Source organism: Arachis stenosperma, chromosome 7 (genome assembly GCF_014773155.1).
Source record: "Arachis stenosperma cultivar V10309 chromosome 7, arast.V10309.gnm1.PFL2, whole genome shotgun sequence".
NCBI classification, from domain to species: Eukaryota; Viridiplantae; Streptophyta; class Magnoliopsida; order Fabales; family Fabaceae; genus Arachis; species Arachis stenosperma.
Window position 1 is genome coordinate 1,426,289 of NC_080383.1, and position 17,798 is coordinate 1,444,086.

At 28.1% G+C, this 17,798-nt stretch overlaps 2 protein-coding genes and 1 long non-coding RNA gene across 4 annotated transcripts; 2 read left to right on the top strand and 1 right to left on the bottom strand.

The window, feature by feature from the left end:
* The first annotated feature begins 183 nt into the window (after nucleotides 1–183).
* LOC130940710 (cellulose synthase-like protein E6) lies at nucleotides 184–8,300 on the top strand. Of its 2 annotated transcripts, none has more exons than XM_057868924.1 (8): nucleotides 184–549; nucleotides 1,973–2,309; nucleotides 2,816–2,956; nucleotides 3,079–3,210; nucleotides 3,292–3,504; nucleotides 4,988–5,218; nucleotides 6,042–6,389; nucleotides 7,687–8,300. In XM_057868924.1, exons 1-8 carry the CDS (start codon nucleotides 260–262, stop codon nucleotides 8,224–8,226), a joined length of 2,232 nt encoding a protein of 743 aa, XP_057724907.1. In that variant the 5' UTR covers nucleotides 184–259; the 3' UTR covers nucleotides 8,227–8,300. The 2 variants fall into 2 exon arrangements, with proteins under 2 accessions (XP_057724907.1, XP_057724908.1); XM_057868925.1 differs by having other exon boundaries at nucleotides 1,973–2,048.
* Nucleotides 8,301–9,984: 1,684 nt separating this feature from the next.
* Nucleotides 9,985–14,991, top strand: LOC130940805 (cellulose synthase-like protein E1). Its single transcript, XM_057869042.1, has 8 exons — nucleotides 9,985–10,292; nucleotides 11,333–11,651; nucleotides 12,342–12,482; nucleotides 12,588–12,722; nucleotides 12,987–13,199; nucleotides 13,301–13,528; nucleotides 13,965–14,312; nucleotides 14,434–14,991. Exons 1-8 carry the CDS (start codon nucleotides 9,985–9,987, stop codon nucleotides 14,989–14,991), a joined length of 2,250 nt encoding a protein of 749 aa, XP_057725025.1.
* Nucleotides 10,030–16,978, bottom strand: LOC130940808 (uncharacterized). The gene is made up of 3 exons (XR_009070414.1): nucleotides 15,690–16,978; nucleotides 11,353–11,551; nucleotides 10,030–10,268 (listed from the first exon to the last, which is right to left on the bottom strand). It is a non-coding gene; the product is annotated as an uncharacterized LOC130940808 (long non-coding RNA).
* Nucleotides 16,979–17,798: the final 820 nt, after the last annotated feature.

Below are 17,798 nucleotides of genomic sequence, written 5' to 3' on the forward strand. Positions count from 1 at the left end.
ACATCCTAATACCTAGCATAAGCACCATCCACGTAGAGATTTTGAATTCACATAGAAATATTTGGTTGGTTTTTTGCTGATATCCTCTTACTTGCTAGCATTGTTATTGATAAGACAAATGTTATATTCTTAATATATAATTTGCAGCTTATATAGTAGCATAGCCAAACAAATTACAACATCTTCATCTTCATCTCATCAAAGTGAGTGAGAGAGTGTGTGTTTTTTCAGAGAGAGAGAGAGAGAGAGAGAAATCAAGATGAGAGAAAAAGAAGATGATGAAATTGTTGGTGCTCCTTTATTGTTTGAGACAAAAGAAGCAAGATTCAGAGGTGCATACAAGTTGTTTGCATCAACAATATTGGTATCCATATCTTTGATTCTGTTCTACAGAGTAACAAACTTCCCAACAGCAACAAGAACAGAATCATGGACATGGATTGCTATGTTGGTGTCTGAGATTTTGTTTGGATTGTATTGGATCATCACTCAATCTGTTCGTTGGAGAATAGCTTTTCAATCTCCATCCAAACATACCCTTTTACAAAGGTAATATAGTTAATAATATAAATAAGGTTTCTTCTATGAATAATATATTCATCATTACTATATTATTCAACCTTAATTTATTAGCTTTCTATTCCTAGTCCCTTTCTCTAAACTTCTCAAGTATTAATTAGTGCTCTTTCTAATTATGTGTTAACATTAATTCCGCATCATATCACATAGCCATCTCCATGTTTGAACATATCTCTCATCGGTGTTTAGTTGCTTTTTTTTATTTTTTGGTATTGGAAAGAAAAAAGACAAAAAGAAACGGAAGACAAGAAAGAAAAAACAAAAGAAGCCTAAGCTATGTCCTGCTGCATGAGAGGCAGGCAATCATCTGAAGGTTGGAGTCTATCACTTTATTAGTATCACAGTGAATTGGTACAAAGCTGAATGAGGCTTGATTACACATCTTTAAACAAAAAAGAAAAATATTTTAAAAAAATCATATTCTACATGCTGTATCAGCATAATTTCTTGATTTACTAAAAGATAAACCTCCGTAGAATCAGTTTTGCATTTTTTTTTAGACATTATACCATGCTCACACAGTCTGAGTTTGAAATTCGAACCGGATACAGCTTGCAAGTAGGGGTGGCAATAACATCCGAATTCGCAGTTACTCACTCCGCCTCTATCCGCTCGGGGTGGGTTAGATTTTTAGTGGGACGGGTTCTTAGAAGGGGCGGGAGCGGGGTCGGGTTTAGGTAATACTCGCCTCTACTCGTTCCGTTATATATATAATATATATAATTTTAATATATAATATGTATAATATATATAAAACAATTAGTAAATAATTAATAATATTGTATTATATTTAAATTTTTATTTTAATTTATATTATGTATGTGATGATGATTATATAAATTTTGAAATTTAATTTTATTTATTGGATTTTAATAATTATAGGGGCGGGTAGAATACCCACAAAGACAGATTAAAGTTTAACGTTTTACTACTCGCGAATAAAAACAGTACAGGTTCTATGTGGATTGTTGTATAGCGAAACGGGATTGAGTAGAGTAAAAACCTGTCCCTGCCCGTTCCGTTGTCATCTATACTTGCAAGAGGCATATAAGAATGCCATCTGTACTAGGAATCAGTTTTGCATTGAAAGAAGCACCATGCTCTAAACTCATCCATAGCCCAATCCATATAGCCCAGAGTTAGAAATGAAAATAGATCAAGTGGTCTGGTAGGAACCTTACAGTCTTAGGTCTGTATTTAGTATGATTTGACTTAGTTTGTTATAAAATAAATACAAATTTTTGTAAAAGTTTTGATATATTAATAAAATAAGTTCAAATTTAGTAATTAGCTTTATTGACCTGTTAAAACATAATTAAATATTTAAATATTTTTTTATTATTAACAAAATTATTAGATATTGTAAAATTTGTATATGTTGTTATATATGCAGATATGATGAAGAGAAGATGCCAGCGGTGGACATACTTGTGTGCACAGCAGACCCAAAATTAGAGCCACCATTAATGGTGATTAACACAATATTATCAGCAATGGCATACAATTATCCTTCAAATAAGTTGAGTGTGTATCTCTCTGATGATGGAGGATCAGAGTTAACATTCTATGCACTCTTCAAAGCTTCCATTTTCTCTAAACATTGGTTGCCATTCTGCCGAAAATTCAATCTTCAAACTAGGTCACCTCACGCTTATTTTTCGGCCCTAAATCATAATTATCATAGCCATCATGATCATGATGACTTTCATAAACAATGTTTATTTATCAAGGTATGTATGTAGTGATTTTTTTTAAATAAAATTAAAAATATTAATGATGACAAAATTATTAAATAAGCCTTTTTCCCTTGAAAATTAAACATTTGAACACATGCATGGTTTGAGTAATAATAAAAATTTGAAACTTTAATTTTCATCATATATTGAATATATTATCATTAAATTAATTTATACGTTTATGTATAGTAGTACTATTTAAGCATTAAATTTTAATTACTTTTGTTATTGCAAAATATAATACATAATTATATATATATTATGTAAGTGAAAACTCAGGTGCAGTCAACTTCACGTGAAGTTGATAGCTGAAAATCGTTAGATGAAAATTTAATCAAATCAGTCAAATTATCTAACGGTTCTCAGTTATCAACTTTACGGCTGCACCTGACATATATGTATGTATAAAATTGCACTTAAACCAGCACTTAATACATAATTATATATATGTATTTGTTGAAGCGTTTCAATAATTTTGCATGAAAAAAATTATATGGCAGAAATTATACGAAGAAATGAAAAGTGATATTGAAACAACATTAGCAAAGGGTAAGGTTGCACATAGTGAGAGGAATTTTCACAAAGGTTTCAAAGAATGGAGTTCGAAAACCAAAAAGCAGGACCACCATTCTAGCGTGCAGGTATAGCTAACTAAATTATATTTTTTTTTGGAGGAGAAAAAAGAAAATAATGGTTCATGTGCATTGAATAATAAATTAAATTAGTTTATTTATTATTTATTATTTATTATTGATTTACCCAGATCATAATCGATGGAAGGGATAAAAATGCTGTAGATGAAGATGGAATACAATTGCCTAGAGTTGTATACGTGGCACGTGAGAAAAGACCCAATTACCCTCACCATTTCAAAGCAGGAGCTATGAATGCATTGGTATATATCATGATCAATTTTTATTTTTATCATATATAGAGTAATTAATTATACATATTAATTTATTGTTATTATATACAGATAAGAGTGTCATCGGAGATAAGCAATGGTCCCTTGATTCTGAACTTGGATTGTGACATGTACCCAAGTAACGCAGATACAATTCAAGAAACACTATGTTTCTTCATGGATGAATCCAGAGGCCAAAACATTGCTTATGTTCAATTCCCACAAAACTATAATAATCTCACCAACAATGATCTCTATGCCAGTTCTTGCCTTGCCACAGATATGGTATGTGCCTAATTAATTGGTTAACCATATTTTTATATAAAAATAATAAATTTTTTACTTATGAATAATTTTAATATAAAATATAAAAATATTTGATCATTTTAGTATTTTATATTGTTATGGTATTAACATAAAGCATCTGTGATATTTTGTAAAAAAGATTTTAAAACAATAATTAAAAAATAAATTTAATACATAATTTGGATTATTTATTGAGATATTTACTCCTAATAATTTAATATTAAAAAAATTAAATTTTTAATTGAAAGGACATATTTAATTAAAATTATTTTTTGATATAATATGTATCTACATTTTAACTATTATCTTCATAAAATATCTTTATTAGAGAGGAACCACTTAGATAAAGACGTTTAAAATATTTTTTTAAAGGCATTTTTTAATAATTAAAATTTAACATATATAATCGATTAAACTGTATTATTTTTGTCAAAATTAGATTAGACAAATTAATTTGACCAAAAAACTGATATACCAAATTTTAAAGCCATCTAAATTAATATTTTTTTATAAAAAATAATTATAATACCTTTATTATAAAAATGATTAAAATACTCCTATATATATATATATATATATATATATATAATAGAAGTATTTTAGTTATTTTTTATAATAACGGTATTGTAGTTATGTTTTATAAAAAAAATATATTAATTTAGACCGATTTAAAGTTTGATTTATTGATTTTTTAGTCAAATTAATTTGTCCAGACTAATTTTAATAAAAATAATACAATTTAATCAATTTTATGTGTTAAATTTTAATTATTAAAAAATATTTTAAGTATCTTCATTAACAAAAGTGCCACGTGGCAATAATTACTCTTAATAATTTGATCAGTTAATATAAGAAGTTTGAAAACAACAAAAGTTGACACTCACAAGAGAGTATAGAGAAAATTGCAAACATCTTGTGATAATATTTATAATGAGGATTTTCAATTAAATCTTTGTAGTTTTAAAATTTTGTGATGAAACACCTATTCAAATAATTGTTATTTATTATTATTTTAAAAATTTAAAAATTCAAGGGGATTTAAATTAAAACAATGTTTACATAATATAAGAACTTAACTAAATATATATTTTTAAAGTATATAAATAAGTAAACCTTGTTTTCCTTATTAAACCATTCTTTCACCATAATCTAGGCTAATAATAAAAAAATCTTGCAACTCATAAATTCAGTCTAACAAAATACATAAATTTAGTTAATTTTAGTTTTTATTATTTTATCTTTATCTTATCTTTATTTATTTTTATTTTTATTTATTTTTATCTTTGATAGGCCAATATTTTATATATATTTAATTTTACTTTCATAATTTACCATTCAATTAATTAAAGAATACAAATAAAATACAATATTTTTCATCTTTTCTTTTCTTATTCTTACATAATTTTATCATCCCTCATCATATAGTGACACTATTAATTTGTTGTGTATGTACAAATTAAAGATTGAGCTAGCTGGAATAAGTGGACATGGAGCTGCCCTGTATTGTGGAACAGGGTGCTTCCATAGAAGACAAAGCCTCTCTGGAGCTCACTTTAAAGATTACAAAGCCAAATTGGATCATATCATGATCAACACCAAAATAGAAGATAATAGAACAGTTGATGAATTGAATGAAGCATCAAAACTTCTTGCTACTTGCTCCTATGAGCATGGCACCCTTTGGGGGAAGGAGGTATTTATTTATTTTTATTGGTATTTATTTGGAAATTAAAGGAGACATGGGAACAAATTTATTGATTATTTTAATTATTATTTCACAATTTGATATGCTTAACTTTGTGTTCTATGATATTTTAGCATACATTTATGTATCACTATATTAATAAAAATAATTAATTTTTTATTGATTGTGTGAATAATTATAAAAAAACAAATATAATTAAATAATTGTGTAATTTAATCTCTCAGTGCATTGAAATTAATAAACTCTAAATTTTATTTCATCTCTTAATTATAAAAATTTTGATATTATATCATAATAAAACTACTTATCTTAAAAATTTAAATTATTAAATAAAACCACATAAATAATTATATATATACTTATATAACTATAAGTTTAATTTTCATATTATCATTATAAATAAATTTTATACAAATAACTAATCGTGTATTATGACACCAACAAAAATAATTAATTTTTAAATTTACTCCTTAATAAAAAAAGTCATCTTTTTTTTTGTGATTGAAATAAACTAAACAAAAAAAAACAAAATAAAAAAATAAAAGAACTGCTTAAATAGAGGGACAGTTTTATTTAAAACTATTTTTAAACTCCTCCTAAAATAAAAAAAGTTCCACATAAAAAAAGTTATAATTTTATCGCCATCTTTGTCACAGTATTTACCACCGTATTTACATATTTACATCTCTCCTAGTCTGACTCATCATTCCTTTAGATGAATAAAAAAGTGATCTAAACAAATGATGAATCAGATTGAATATCTCTATCTATATAACTAACAAGAAAATATATAAATTATAATAAATTGTAGATGGGATTGGTGTATGGTATTCCAGTGGAAGACATAGCAAGTGGGCTTGCAATAACATGCAGGGGATGGAGATCAATATACTATAATCCAGAAAGGAAAGCTTTCATTGGTGTAGCTCCAACAACCTTAGATGTTGCACTTGTTCAGCATAAGAGGTGGTCGGAGGGGATGTTCCAAATTTTCTTCTCAAAGTACTGTCCTTTCATTTATGGGCATGGCAAGATCAACATTGGTATTCAAATGGGTTATTGTGTCTACCTCTTATGGGCACCTTTGTCACTTCCTACTCTTTCTTATGCCATTCTTCCTCCTCTTTGCTTCATTCGTGGAATACCATTGTTCCCACAGGTTTGCTTTTCATTCTTAATTAAACAGAAAGTTTTAGGCATTATTATTGCTGTTGATTTGAATTAGGATTGAACTTGGTGTATGTTGTCATGCACTAAGATATTTTAATTTAGGTTTAATTATTTTGTTGGTTTTTATAGTTGGAGAATGCTAGGTAAATAATGATCATCTTGAAAAACATGAACAACCACCAATCAAATAAAAACACATTACACCTCTAAATTAATTATCTAAGTTTTAATATTAAAATAATCATCCGTACACTTAGTAAAATGAACATCCGATATATCTATTATTCATATTGTTTAATATTTTCGTTGTCTACTTATACTTTTCCTTTATAGTTTTATTAAATTTATAATTAGATTTTTATATTTTTTTTATTGAATTCTTATACTGTTTTTAATTTTATAATTAGATTTTTCCTAGTGTAAAAATATTAGAATTAACTGAAGGTATTTATAATTAAAAACCTAATTAGATCGTTGATCGCATATATTTTGAGATAAATATTACGTTAATTTTAACGTTTTTAATATAAAAATTACTTAATTATAAAACTAAAAATAGTGAAGGACCTAATTAAAAAAAATATATAAAAATTTAATTAAAAATTTGATAAAATTATAAAGATTAATAAATAATTAAATTTTTAATTAATTGTAGTACATATATATCTCTAAGATATTTTTCTTTGACTTAATCATTATTTGCCGAATCAACTTTGTGAAGGAATCAAGGAAGTTCATAAACAATTAAGGATATTAGAGTGATCCAAAACAAAATGATCAAACAAATAATAAACTGCCAAAATAAACTACCAAAATAAATTTAGTGCATATGCTCTAAAATAATAAAATAGTACAAATCTTAGTATAATTTTAAATCAATCATTTTTGCTAAATATATACTATTAAATTGTTATAAATCAAATTTAAATTATGAGTTTAATTTTAATTAGCTGAGAGTATTTACATGGTTTTTCAATTGAATTTATACATCTAAATGAAATTTAAGTGGTGGATAGGATTTAAAAATAAATCATTTTTATTAATATAATAATATAATTTTATATAAAATTTTTATGTATTATTAGTGTATCAAAATTGAATTCTTAAATCATTCCAAAAAAATACAAATAAAAAAAAAATCATATACCTCAAATAAAGCTAATACTTAACAATTTCTCCATATTCCTTAATTATATTTGATATTCATTAGTTTTTCCTAGCTAGCACTTAACTAACTTATTTTAATTAATTCTCTGTATTTTAAATATGTATTTCTTAATTTGCAGCCTACAAGCCTATGGTTCCTTCCCTTTGCATATGCATTTGTAGCCAACAATGTCTATAGCCTATGTGAAGCATTGATTTGTGGATCCACAATAAAGAGTTGGTTGAACTTGCAAAGAATGAGATTCATAAGGAGAACCACTTCCTATTTCTTTGGATTCATTGATACCATAACAAAGCAATTGGGCCTATCACAAACAAATTTTGTGGTAACAGACAAGGTTGTCACCGAGGATGTTCAAAAGAGGTATGAGAAAGAAATCATTGACTTTGGAGGATGTTCATCAATCATGTTGACCATGTTGGTAACATTGGCATTACTAAACCTTCTTGGTCTTCTTGTGGGAATTAGGAGAATTATTATGGGACAATTGATTATGATTATTCAATTTGTGATTAGTGCAATGATTGTAATGGTGAATTTACCAGTTTATGAAGCTCTTTTCATTCGTAGTGATAAAGGTAGCATATCAAGCAATGTGATGATTAAGTCCTTTGTGTTGGCCTCATTAGCATGCTTCATTGCAACTTTTGTCTTCTAATTATTGTAGAGCTTAAAGTCAAAGAAATGTGCAATAATGAATTAATTATTTAATTATATTGAAGTAGTGTATATTTGTGTTCCAATAATATTGATAAAAATCTTGAATCTCTCTCAATCTCTTTCCAATTTTGTTTTAGTTTATTGGAGTTCTTAATATATATTTTATTTTGCAGCCAGAATTTTGTTATTATTAGTATGTATTTATTCACAATTTCACACTCAATAACTCAATCTCTTTATTCTTTTAAAAATATTTGCATAGGTTAAAAAATATTGAATTTATAAAAATTAAAATATATTTATAGAAAAATATTAAATAATTTATTGTTTTTTCGTATTTTACTAATATCTTTTTTCCTATGCATTTTTCTAATTATATATTATTGAATAAGAATCTAAATTTAAAAAAATAATATTTTTATAATTTTAAATTATATTATTATTTGTAAAAAAATAATTTCATAACTAAACAATTATTTGAAAATGAGAGAGTATTAGAATAGAAACAACTCCAATATCTGTGATCTAATAGTAATAAATTAAGTGAATATTAGTATCATAATATAAAAAAAAATCTAGAAAACATTCGTAAAAAGAAAAGTTTATGGGGAGCAATTTTATTAAATTCTGACAAAAGAAAAATAAATAATTCTACATCATTAGATGAAATTTCACATCATTAAAAACATCATTGATAACTACTTAATAACTACAATTCACAAAAATTACCGACACATAACACTCCTCTTTATAAAAAAGAGAGGGTTAATAATGTTGATAAGGCAATGCTACATGTGATCCAAATTGAATGTATAAAAGATATCAATGTTTAGTTAAACTTATCCATCATGCATTGCCTCATTCAGAAAAAGAAAAGACAGAGAAAAAATGGTACCCTTTTTTGTCTCTAGGCCTCTGTAATCAACTAATCATAGTGCAAAAAATATCAATCACAAGCCACAACCTTAACCATTATTCCAAACACGCATTCTAAACTTTTCCTAATGACATAACTAGTAAGATATACCAATGAAAACTAGTTAATTAACTGCCAATAGATAACATTTAAAAAAAAAAACAAGTATACTACAAATATTGAAATATACCTTGACGGCTTGGCCAGAATAATATCATTCCACCAAGACATTCTCAACCAATATTGCTTCAGAAACACTCAATTTTGTTTCAAAATAAAGATATTTAACATGTTTTCTACTCTCTACTTTATTTTTAGATAAAGTATATATATTTTTTATATTCTTAACAAGTTTTAAATATATTTTTAATATTTAACTTATTTTAATTTTATCTTTTAATATTTTTGATAAATTTCATTATGTCCTTTCCTTTAATTTTTTTTTAAATTTTACATTTCCTTTAAACACATCATTGTTGTCTTTATTCTCATCACCCGAAATAAAAAATACTTTATTATTTTTTTTATATAAAAAAAAGTGTCTTTATGTTTTTCTATGAAGGTAACTATCAATGAAAGAAGTTAGCTATTTATCAATGCAAGCCTTTGTTGCCTCTTCATGTATCACTATATATATATATGGTGTATTTCTTCCTCTAATAATACAAGTTATTATTACACTTTACATTCTTTCATCACTCTATATATGTTAACTAGCTTATTATTAGTTTTGTAATAATAACAAGTTTTATTTTGAGAAAAGAAAACTTGTATTATTGTTATTATTATTAATTGTTATATATATTTCGAAATACATAGAATTAAAGTCATTAGAAAGATATGGTTGTAAAGAGGAGTGATGATGAAGAATCATTGTTTGAGACAACCAAATCAAGAGGGAGGTTCCTACATAGGCTGTTTTCACTGTCTTTGTTTGTCGCCATCTGCTTTGTCTATGCTTACAGGTTGACCCACATACCCACCGGAGGAGAAGACCACGGCGGCGGCGAAGATTACTACTATGGGACATGGACTTGGCTCGGGTTGCTTGCGGCGGAGCTATGGTTCGGCCTCTACTGGGTCTTGGCTCAAGCCTTCCGGTGGAACTTAGTGTTTAGGAAAACCTTCAAGAACAGACTCTCTCAAAGGTAACATTTTAGATACAAAAATATTTTATAACAAAAAATTGTTAGTAAAAAATTGTCAAAATTTATTATTTATAGTTTTATTTAAATATTTTACAATAAATAAATATTAAATAAGATAATTTAAATTATTTAAACAGATTATTTTTTGTTTCCTTAGTATTATTACTGTTTACATTATTAGTTCTTCTAACATCTTTCATATTATGGTCTTGCAAATGATAAAATTTCAATATGAATTTTTTTTTAAGTTAAAATTTAGAAGTGAGACTCGAATTCAAAACTTTTAAGTGAAGAAAAAAATTTATGCGATTTAAGTTATAGTTCGTTGGCAACATAATTCCTCTCTTATTATTACTTGAGTGTATCACTTGTATATATATCAATAGTATTTATCTGTATACTAAAAATTAATTATTAGTTATTAATTATTATGTATAGAAATCATGTTTAATATTTTATAATTAAAAAATATATTATTATAAACAAATTTAATTTAATTATTTGTTTATTGTAAATTTAATTATTTTATTCTAAGAAGTTAAGTTTGATTATTTTAATGACATGTGAATCAATAATATATATAAATATAAATAAATATATAATAATTTATTTAGTAGCTGAATTTTAGTTTATATATAGAGAATTTTTGTTGTATAACTAAATTTTACTATTGACAAAAGAGAGAAGAACGACAAAAACCACCCACATAAAAGATCTATCAATATATATATCAAAGTATAATAAAAATTGAACCAAAAGATATTGTTGTTGTTAATTAATAATAAAATATTTATATATGTATTAGTAAGATATATTTAACATATATAGTAGTGAATAATTAAGTTAATACATTTGTCAACGAGCTATAACTCAAATGACATAATCTCTTCATACTCACCTAAAAATTGTAAGTTCGAATCTTTCTACTTTTAGAAAAAAAAATAATTTAATACGTTTGTAGTGATAATAAGACAATCAATAAAAATATATAGGAGTAGATAGTATAATAATTATAATTAATGGTGTAAATTAAATAACAGATATGAAGAAAGCAAGTTACCAAAAGTGGACATATTTGTGTGCACAGCAGATCCAGATATTGAACCACCAATAATGGTGATCAACACAGTCTTGTCTCTTATGGCTTATGACTATCCTTCTGAGAAGCTGAGTGTTTATCTCTCTGATGATGCTGCTTCTGATCTCACTTTCTATGCTCTTTTGGAGGCTTCTCTCTTTGCCAAGCATTGGTTACCTTTCTGCAAAAAATTCAATGTTCAACCTAGGTCTCCAGCTGCTTATTTTAATAATATCCTTCTTCACCATAATCATGCTACTAAAGAATTCGCAAACATTAAGGTATATAATCATGTAACTTTAATGTATTTTCATCAAATTCATATTTCAGGTAAGATATAATAATAAGAGTAAAATGACACATTCTCAAAAATTTTGATTTTGGATTAATTAGTCTTTGAAAAAAAAAAATACCAATCAGCTAAGTCTTTCATAATAGTAAATGGTAGACATATATGTTTTTCTGTCTATAAATAGTTCAAAACGAAATGAAGTTATACATGTATTTCATTATTTATAGTAGTGCATGTCTTATTGCTGTACATGAGCATGAAAAACGGTGTAATTTTAAATAATGAAGCATTTATTATCTTTTGAGTTTTTATGACTATCTTTTATAGATAGACACGTCAGAGTTTTTATGACTATCTTTTATAAATAAACACGTCAGAATAATTAATAGTATATATAAATATTACCATTAAGTTGATAAATTGATAGAAGGACATCATATGTTCACCGTTTACTATGGTGAAGGATCAAATTGATTTTTTTTTCTAAGACTAATTAGTCCAAAGTCAAAATCTTCAAGAACTTAATTGTCACTTTACTCTTATATATTAAGACCAAAATATAAAAACACTTTAATATATAAATTGTCCTTAAAGCTATAGAAAAAATTAAATTTTAGTATAATGTCACGATGTACTTACTTCTGATAATGCAATTTTGTGTTCATATTTAATGGTATAGAAATTATACGATGAAATGAAAAAGAAAATTGAAGATGCAACTAAGTTGGGAAGAGTAGCGAATGAAGAACGTTTGAAGCATAGTGGATTTTCTCAATGGGATTCATATTCTTCTCGACGTGATCATGACACAATTCTTCAAGTATAATAATATAGTAACATTATTTATTATACAACTTTTTCTATCAATTAATTAGGTGATTATAATTTATATTAATTAATTGATTTGATTTTGTTATTCTAACAGATAATATTGCATAAAAAAGAGCCGCATAATTCTAAAGATGAAGATGGGAATTATTTGCCAACTCTTGTGTATTTGGCTCGTGAGAAGAGACCCCAACATCATCACAATTTCAAAGCTGGAGCCATGAACTCCTTGGTATAGATGTTTTATCATAATTTCACAGTCATCTAATAAAACTCTTTGTGTTTAGATAATTTTGTAAGTAGTAATTTTAAAAATTAGTTATTTTTGTTGATGTAGTAATACACAATTAGTTATTTGTCTGCATAAAAATTAAGTGCTAATTTTATTATTCCATAACTATATATATGCTACATTAGTATAAATTATACCAATTTCATTAATGAAACATTATATCAATTGTTCTTATATTGTACCTAATTAATTAATTAATTGTAGCTAAGGGTGTCATCAATGATTAGCAATGCAAAGATCGTTCTAAATGTAGATTGTGACATGTACTCAAACAGTTCAGAATCAGTGAGGGATGCTCTCTGTTTTTTGATGGATGAAGAGAAAGGCCATGAAATTGCTTTTGTGCAGTTCCCTCAAAACTTTGACAACATTCTCAAGCATGACATGTACAGCAGCACTCTATTAACATTAATTGATGTGAGTCACTTCATCTTCACCAACATAAATAAATTGAAAAATATTCAAATGATTCATTTTTTTCTAGTATTGATTATTATTTTTATTATTATTATACGAAGGTGGAGATGCATGGTGCTGATGGTTATGATGGGCCTTTGTACATTGGAACATGCTGCTTTCATAGGAGGGATGCTCTATGTGGAATGAAGTTCAGTGATGGATACAAGAATGACTTATTAAAGAGTGAGAGAGACAATTGCGTAGAAGAAAACTTGCATGAATTAGAAGTAAAATCAAAGGCTCTAGCAAGTTGCACCTATGAGGAAAACACACTTTGGGGAAAAGAGGTGGCTTATATTTCCATATCCTCTCTTAATTGAACAAAATCCCCATTTTTAAAATGAAAATTTCATATATGAGCAGAAGTTTACCAGGATATATTTATTTGCGCTCTTATAAAAGTTGGTAAAATATGGAATGATTAATCAGCCATTAGAATTATCAATCATGTTATAGTAGATTCAAACCTGCAATAGACGAATAATTAAATTTGCTTACAAAAGTATAGTAAAAAAAAATTATGAGATGCTAAATACATATTTCTATATGTGGTAACTGCTTGGTAGCTGATTTTTGATGTGCATGTAACATGATTGTTTGAAAAAGTAATTGAATCTTATGAAAGTGAAAATTTCTTAATAAGATTGAATAAGATATTTAAAGTTTAAAGATTTCTTAATATGCATACTAAAAATTAGTAATAATGGTTCATTCCAAATATAGATGGGTGTGATATATGGGAGTCTAGTGGAGGATGTGATGACAGGACTGTATATACATTTACAAGGATGGAAATCAGTGTACTATAGCCCACCAAGGAAGGCTTTCTATGGTGTTGCTCCAACCACCTTGCTTCAAGCACTTGTTCAGCACAAGAGATGGGCTGAAGGAGAACTTCAAATTCTTCTTTCTAAGCATTGTCCAGCATTGTATGGCCATGGAAGGATCAACTTAGCCCTACAAATGGGATATTCTTACTACAATTGTTGGGCACTCACCTCCTTATCAAAGCTATGTTACTCCATCATCCCTTCACTCTATTTCCTTAGAGGCATTCCCTTGTTTCCAAAGGTAATGTGATTATTTAGAAGCATCTTGCAAAACTAGCGTTTTTGTTGTATAACTTAATAATAAAAAATGTTTTATGTACTCATTTGTCTTATACACTGAATATATTTCTTGTGCTGATCAGATGTCTAGCATGTGGTTCATACCTTTTGCATATGTAATAGTGGGTGAAAGTGCTCGCAGTTTGTTGGAGTTTGTGTTATTTGGAGGCACAATCCAAGGTTGGTGGAATGACCTAAGGATGGTGCTGTACAAGGGAACAAGCTCTTACCTATTTGCTCTCATAGACAACATCTCCAAGTTATTTGGCCTTCCAGATTCTCCCTTTACAGTCACAGCTAAGGTCATGGAGGAAGATGTTTCCGAACGATACGAGAAACAAGTTATGGAGTTTGGAGCAGCTTCTCCATTGTTCACTGTATTGGCAACACTTGCATTGCTCAATTTGTTCTGTTTACTTGGCTTTTTGAAGGAGTTAGCCCTTAGTGAAGACTGGTTTGGAACTTATAAGAAAATGTCATTGCAAATTCTGTTGTGTGGGTTCTTGGTACTTATCAATATTCCTATATACCAAGGACTTTTCTTAAGGAAGGATAAGGGCAGATTGCCAAGCTCTATTGCCATTAAATCAACAGTATTGGCTCTAAGCACATGCATCCTCTTCAGCATGTTGAAAGATTAAATTGTTGTAATGTCTGCATTTGTCTTTTATTTGGAAGGAAAAAAAAAATAATTTCATAATGAAAGGATTCTTATTGTCATTTGAAGGAATTGTATAATGTTTACTTTTGAAAGATGTTGGATATAAACATGTTCTTCCGTTCAAGCTTTTAGACAGGAGCAACCACTACTATGATTCTGCAGGAGGATTCTGTATGCAGCAAAACCATTTCTTCTGAAAATCAATTCATTCATGAGAAGGTTAACACGCTATACCTTACGATTAATTCAAGTACCATGCATCTATTCAATGATTACATTGCCATTTGACTATCTAAACTTGGACAAAGAAATAGAAACACCTTCCTGAGTTAGTTCTACAAATGATCCCTGAGCTAGAACAACAAACAACACAGACAAGAATGATAAGGTTCATTACTTCATTACCTTATTACGTCATATACATCAAGGTGCCAAGTTATCTAGCTAAAATACACTTGTACTCAAGACAAGTTAATCCAACATAGAGCAGAGCTTTGTTAGCTAACATGGTTCCTAAATCCGTTGAAATGCATACACATGCAACATAGAGCAGAGCTTGTCAAGTAATAATGTTCCTAAATCCATTTGAAATAGATACACATGCATTATATACAATACACATACAGCCACTCAAATATCCTAAAACATTAAAGATAGCACAGGTTTAGAACATCTTACACTCGCAGTTTTGCCGGGATCTAACAGCTGAAGCTGGATCATTAACATCCCATTCACCAAACTTAGGTAGTGGCTGACCCTTTTCCTGCTGTATATTAAGTCAACTTAGTCAACCAACATTCAAACCTAGTAAACTTCAAAATTAACAAATTCACATTTTTCAACACAAAATTCAAAACTAAAACTGATGATTTTATTGTAAACTTAAACTATATGGGGATTAGAGAAACTAATCTAAAGGCAATGAACTAAGTCAACCAACATTCAAACCTAGTAAACTTCAAAATTAACAAATTCACATTTTTCAACACTAAATTCAAAAGTAAACCTTATGATTTTATCATAAACTTAAACTATATGGGGATTAGAGAAACTAATCTAAAGGCAATAAACTAACGCATCTAACCCGTTTCTATACTAATTGTTAATAAGTTGAACCCATCCCTCTCTGTGAGGTATATTTTCTCTCTTCTCTTTCCCCCAACCCTAGATCCAGATAAGGGATGCTCCCTGCAATAAACTACATAATCTAACTCTGCAGTAAAAGATGTTCAGTCATCAATAGTCTTTGGATAAAGAGCAAAGCCACCTAACAGTGTTCAGTTCAGTGTATTGTTAACCTTATCTTCTCTTTAGATCTTAGATCTGAGATATTTCCAAAGCCCGTTGTTGTTTCATCAGAGTTTAACCTAAAATTCGAACAATCTAAACGCAGATCATATTACCAAAATCAATAATCGAAATTACAGAAAATCATAAAAATATAGCGATTAAGATCACGGAAATCGTAGCAGAAATAGCTAAACGCAATCATCGTCGAGGAATCGAACAGAGCAAACAGAACCGAGGCTTTTTTATATAAATAAATATTTAAAAAACATCGCCTGCGAAATGGAGTTCCTCGTCAACTCAGCCCCGGTGCCCGCGAAATGGGCCTGACAGCAGCAGAGGCCACCTCTGGTGCGGCGCACACGAAATGGTGGAGCAGCCATTTAGTGGCTGGCGTCCGCGAATTGGTGAAATCAGGGGCGGCGGCCACGAATTAGTTCCAAATCAAGGTTAGTACACACGAATTGGTTCCAAGTCACTGTTAGTACACGCGAGATGGTGCATTTCATGTGTACTGCAAACGAAGTGGGATCTTAATCTGTCTATATAAACGCGGGTGGGTCATTCACCGAAGGAGCCATTTTATCTCCACTCTCTTCTTACTCTCCAAAATTGCTTTCAACGTCACAAATTTCTTTCTCTCTAAAAAATTTTGGGTTGTGCTACTGTACTGAATGAAAACTTTTTCCTCACCTGTTGAAACGACGTGGCTACATTAGAGGTAGACGTGTGTTGTGTCGCTACAAAATTTCTGCTGCATTCGCAAAAATTGCAGAAACTATCAGAACAGTTGTCGCCTTATCGGTAAGTGTTGGTTACAATTAGTAATTGGTAATCCTATAGTTAATCTACTGGGCTTTTTTCTGCTGTTTCAGAGAAATTTTTGATATATGAGTTTGGACTTGCTTTTTTGGTTGGTTTGAACATTGTGTGACCCATACGATATGTTAATAAAGTTTTGGACTATATATGAAGCAGGAAAAAAATGATATAGACCTAAATAATAATAATAATAATAATAATAATAATAATAATAATAATAATAATAATAATAATAAGGTGAAGTATATTTTTTGTTTCTAAAGTTTGATAAAAATTTTAAAAATATCTCTAAGTTTTATTTTGTTTTAATTTTGTCCGAAAATTTTTTATTTGCATCAAATATACTCCTGACGGTTAATTTTTCAAAAAATTTAAGACTAATTCAATAATAATTTCATAAGGATAACCCTCAATACAAGCAAATTAAGCATAATTTTCATGTATTATTGTTTGATTGGTTTTAAATTTTTTGAAAATTTAGTCGTTGAGGGTATATTTGATACAGATCGAAAACTTTTTGGACAAAATTGAAACAAAATAAAACTTAGGAGTATTTTTAAAATTTTTGTCAAACTTCAGGGACAAAAAACATACTTTACCCATAATAATAATAATAATAGAGTTAAACTAAACCTCACTTGTAGACAAGGATTCAGATTCTTAGATTCGTGCCAGAGT